We start from the raw sequence: 5,794 nt of genomic DNA, 5'->3' as shown, positions 1-5,794 counted from the left end.
GTTGAGTTGAAATTTTTTCAACCCAACTAAAGGTGGGCCAACCTGCCTAGGCCTGCGACCCGCGCGGGTTGGTCCGCCGCGGGCCTGGAGAATTATTATTTTATTTTTATTGTGATATATGTATTTTTTAATGAAAGTTGTGAATTTTTTTGTATTAATTACTTTATATAAAATTTACACGTATGAAATCAATAATTAAAATTTTTATTAATATGTTTCTATTAATATTTATTTATGAAATAAAATTTATAATTATTTATATTTGTAGTGAGCCAACCCACGGGCCGGTCCGCCTAACTCGCAACCCATCTTGGGTTGAGTTGGATTCAAAATTTCCAGCCCGCCTGGATGGTGGGCCGGACCGCCCTTGACCCGCCAAAAGATGGGTTTTTGGTGGGTCGGCCCGCCTTGCCATGGGTTGGCCCGTCTGACAGCTCTTATCCTAAGATTTTAACTAGTGAGCAACTTATCTTCAACAATTTGAGACACGTAGTTGGAAGTTGACTACTGGCCCTTCGTGATCCTGGATGTTCAGATAATTGATTGTTATAGATGGGCAATGTGAGCAGGTAGGATAAATCTTTTCAAAGTGCTCGGAGGATGTTTTGAATACTTGTAAATTGTTGTGAGAATTTTCTCGTTGTTATTATCTTTGTGTTCATCCTCTTATTTATAGTCTTCTCGAGCAACGTTCGATTGTCTTCTTCATTAAATGTTTGTCTCAATCACTTCAAATCTTCTGAATCCCTTCATAAATGCGAAGTGAGACTTTTTTCAAATATGTGTAGTAGTAGTTTTGCGTAGTATGAAGTGAGCTTCTTGTAGGTTTCATATTTGGTAATCTTTTGAACGTTAAATACATTCGCATTTAAAGCTCTTAATTTCTCTGATCTTTGATGATGTGGCGTATCACGTAGATCTCTTCATGAAGATGTTTGAATTTCAACAGATCTAACTTCATAATATGTTGTCCATAATTTGTAGCCGTTTGAGCAGTCGAATATCTTGGGATTTGTTTCTTTAGTATACTAGTTTTGATTTTCTTGTTTTGACTAACTTGATACACTTTAACTTGGAGCAGTTTGATAATCAGTTGAGTTTTCTGAGCAGTTCTCTTTAGTAGTCTAACTTCTTTGAGCATTTAGATTTGTTTAAGCAGTACCTTTGAGCAGTTGGACTACATGAGCATTCGAGATTTGTTTTGATGATCAGAATTGGTTCTGCAACTGGTTGATAGAAGAGACAAAGCTCCTTTGACTGGTTTGTTTCCCTTTGAATAATTTGGCACGGTTGAAATTACTTGGATCTGATTGCTTGGACTGATTCTCTTTTTCAGCTCATGATAAATCATTCTCATTGATGTCTCAACTTAATTTGTCAAAAACCAAAACTACATACTAACACTCTGTAACAAAATTCTACATATTTTGAACAAGTCTAGGAGCATTGAACTCTGAGATAAGTGAGCGAACCCACTCTATACATTCACAAGTTGATTATGCAAAATAGTATCATGCTTTTTCGAAACCTCACCCCCAAATAGCCCAAGAAGTAGCACAAAACACATACAATTCATCCTGAGAGAACGAATTTTCCACCCCAAATAATATATCAAGAAAGGAACCATCACGACACTTGCGCAAAAAACCCAAAAAAAAAAAATTCCCCTAGGCTTTCCACAGCGATTTACTGAATGAACAATAAAATATCACAAGAAAATTAGAATCCATCGTGTTTTGGCACATAGAACAAGTACTTGGAATTGGAACATGGTGTTTGGCCATATTTAAATCCGATGGAATGAAATTTGGACGGCCCGCCATATAAAGATTTTCACTTTTGTGGGAGCTTAAACTTCCAAATTAGCTTCCACCAAGTCGGAAGAGGGCTTGATGATTGTACAGGGTGAGGATGGAGCACACCCATCTCCAATTGGTATCTAGTTTTCACCGTATATTTGTCATTTTTGGTCTACTTCCAATATCGTCGATCTCTCTCCCCACAAGAGGATAGGGGGATATTTAGAATAGCATGCACTTCAAAATAAGGAAATATTGATAGAATTTTTGGCTCGTCCCATTTCCCATATCTACTAATTAAATCTGCTACTTTACAATCTTTTAATTCTTGACAAAAAAACAAGATTCTACTAGTATCCAAACCATTAATCCAAGCGTTTTTCGATGCCAACACACTGTTGCCATAGCCCACTCACCATCTTAAACCATTAGTTAAAAGGTCCTGTCTCCAAAAGAGTGATTTCCAGATGGAGGAGGGATTCACGCCCCTGGGAGCATCCAAAATATCCATGTGCTTAAAATATCTCGCGGGCCATATGAGAATCCGGGCAATGAATGATACGCCATAATTGTTTGGCTAGCAACGCCTTGTTGAATTCCACCATACTTCGAAACCCTAGTCCCCCCAAGTACTTTGGCTTACACAGATTGTTCCAAGTAGCCCAATGCAGTCCCGTTTTTGTTTCATAATTTTGCGCACAAACTGTTCTATGTCTTTGCAAAGAGTAATTGACATCTTGAAACATTATATTGCATAAGATAGAATGGCCTGAAGCACTTCTTTGGTGAGAATCTCTTTCCCCACCCCCCCCCCCCCCCCCCCCCCCGGCTGAAAAGAGCTTAAAAGCCCACCCATTAATATGTTGAAAAATTCAATCTCGAAGAGAGAAAATTGAATCCTTTTACTCCAAATAGAAAATGTAGGCAGGCCTAAATATTAATGCTCGTGACCTCTGACAACCAGCAAACACAGAATCTGCTAAATATTACCCATGAGTGATGATGACATGCTCACACAGAAGGTGATATCAGATTTCTCGTAATTAACAACCTGCTCCGAAGCTTCTTCATATAGATGTAAACATTTCTTGACTTGTACACAAACTGTTATCGTAGCTCGGAAGAAAATAAGGATATCATTTGCAAAGAAAAGATAGGAAACCATAGGGTTGTTGGGGGCTATTTGAACCCCTCTAAATAACTTTCTTTCTGCCTCACAATTCAGAATATCAGATAGCCCTTGCGCACATAATGCAAAGAGATACGATGATAGTAGATCGCCTTGGCGCAACTCAGTATTGAATGTTGATAGATCTGTTTCACAAATATTGATAGTTTGATCTTTGATTGGCTTCAAGAATATATACAACTTTAGATTATAAAAAGACATATTTCTTATTTGTAATCAAATCAATATTGCTCAAGAATATGGACAAAATATTTAATTTTATATAATATTCATATGGAGATTTGAAGAATCTTAAATGAACATCATTATTGCTCATGAATATTGACAAATCTTACATTAAATCAATATTCTTCAATAATATTGACATATCTTAGATTTGAGATCAATATTTTTCAAGAATATCGATAGATCTACAAAAATATGAATAAATCTTAAATCTTGAATCAATATTTTTCAAGAATATAAACAATCATTGATTTAAATATTAAATCATAAGTTTGGATAAATTGTTAAAATAAAATTAAAGTTGTGTTACTTCGAGAGCATCAATATAAACTAAAATTTATGCTAATTTGATATCATCAATATTAAATCAAAATATTGTGGTACGCCAAGATCATCGATGTAGGAATAAGAATTAAGATTAGTATTATAAATATACAGATTTGATATTATGAGCACACATGATGTGCACTTTTGTGTGCACCGCTGACGTGACATCTTCTACATCCAATAGGTGAACGTCATATCAGCAGGTGCACACATAAGTACACATGATAGGTGCTCACCATATCAAAACTCTATAAATATATACCTCAAAGAGCACTCGTACTCATAACATATTTTAAATTTAATAAAGAATTACAAAAAAAATAGGAGAATAAAATATGAGAGAATATAATCAATAAATTTAATAAAACCAGAAACCCCTATTTATAATAAATAATTAATACATAAGATAGGGAAGATACAATCAAATGAATCACATATTATGTTCTCAAAAAAAAAAAAAAAAAAAGAATCACATATTATAACCATGTTTTTGAAATTGTCAATTTCCATCCGAGTTTGAACATAATCAGTTTTCATATTCAAATAAAACAATCGGATATTAATGAATAACTAAAAGATAGAGCAAATCCTAACTTAAAAAATCTGAATCCTAACTAAACAACTAAAAAGAGCCAGATTTGTTTGAAACCATTTTCAAGAACTTGTATGTTTTCAAAATTCCATCCCATTAATGCTTCGACACCAAAAAAAGACAGAATTATGTATATGACAAGGACTCTTGCTCAACTGCGAAAATTTCCTGAATTGGTTTCACTGCATCCAGAGGGTCCGAATTCGGGGTATCTAGTAATACAAGATGAAGAATCCGAAACCTATTTTTGTTTCGGATTGTACAAGCACGAGACATTGAGAGAACTGCCCTTTCCTCAGAACAAGGAGTTGACCGTTAATTATTCAAATGGCTCGTGTGAACCCGTGGATTTTTATGGGCATCCACTTTTCTTGATTCCGGTTCCGAACCTGCCTTTGAGTTGTAATAGGTATTACGCCATCGTTCCACACGGACAACGGACACTGTAAAGGGTATGTCTTGTTTAGTATAGTTATAACTTATACATGATAATTTTATGTTATACCTGGAGTACTTTTTCGCCCATGATGTGGTCAAATATCAACCATTGGATCATCAATACATATGTCAATTTTCATAAAAATATATGAGTCCCACGTGATCTAATGCTATTGAAATAGGGGAGAAACATAGACTAACCCACTTATACATATGATATGTTTAATTTTTTTTTTGTCTTGTCAGATTGAATTAAAGAATATTATTTACGATCATTGAACTAATTCTAGGTTAGCGTACACGTGCTCAAAGGAGAAAAACATGGGCAAGTTATGTTTCTTTCGCTACATTAGGGATGTAGGAGCAAGACCACTTGACCCACAAAACATTTATCAACAATTTGAGATAGTTCCAAATGAACTACTTTGCAGATCACCTTGTGCCTACTTCAAGGTCAATTCCGTAGCATCAGATGGTTTCCCTCCTTGTTTCTTTCGACAGGAAGAATGGGTCATGTTGACCAAAATTGTGCACCATTTCACATTAGGCAGCGCACAAGGCCTTGACTGCGAGCTTCGTGCCCGCCTCCCACACCTTAGTTTGTCTGAATCTGGTCGCGTTGTCATCGGGAAATGGTATTGCCCCTTCATATTTGTCAAGGAAGCTGGGAGGCTAAGGGATCAGGTGGAAAGATCCATGTACTATGAGATGAATCTGGAGCAACGGTGGGAGCCGATTTTCTCATGTCCAAACAATGGTGGAAACTCGGTGGCCGCGACAGACGTTCTCTTTGAAAAAGAAGAGGTTTTTGTTAATGGGAACAAAGGTGTGATGAATGAGAGAAATGCAATTGATGGGGTTGTCTGGTTTACAAGTTCAAGTAATTTAAGAGAAGGCGGAATGAGTTTCGGGCTGAGAGTCGAGATCTTGGAGAGAATGAAATGGGAACAAGAGAGGGGTGGATGGATAGGTGGGGAGGAGGAAAAGATCAAGATTATGGAGGAACAGAAGGAATGTGGGAAGTGGAGGAGCTTAATTTGTTATGTTTTGGTTGAGAGATTCAAATTGAAGAGAATGGATGGGAGTTTGGCTATGGAATATGATTTCAAGCACTTTCATCAGATCAAGACTGTATGGGAATGAAATGTATGTTCCTGTTTTGCTTTTTCCAATATATAACTTATGGGCCAATTAAACAAAACAAAATTCCTGTTTTGATTTTTC

General features: G+C 36.2%; 1 protein-coding gene across 1 annotated transcript; it reads left to right on the top strand.

The window, feature by feature from the left end:
• Positions 1-4,260: 4,260 nt before the first annotated feature.
• Positions 4,261-5,794, top strand: LOC140873892 (uncharacterized). The gene is made up of 2 exons (XM_073277181.1): positions 4,261-4,577; positions 4,861-5,794. Exons 1-2 carry the CDS (start codon positions 4,261-4,263, stop codon positions 5,711-5,713), a joined length of 1,170 nt encoding a protein of 389 aa, XP_073133282.1. The 3' UTR covers positions 5,714-5,794.

This window comes from Henckelia pumila, chromosome 1 (assembly GCF_033568475.1).
Source record: "Henckelia pumila isolate YLH828 chromosome 1, ASM3356847v2, whole genome shotgun sequence".
Lineage (NCBI taxonomy): Eukaryota > Viridiplantae > Streptophyta > Magnoliopsida > Lamiales > Gesneriaceae > Henckelia > Henckelia pumila.
The sequence above is the reverse complement of the archived record's forward strand: the minus strand, read 5'-3'. Positions and strand labels throughout refer to the sequence as shown.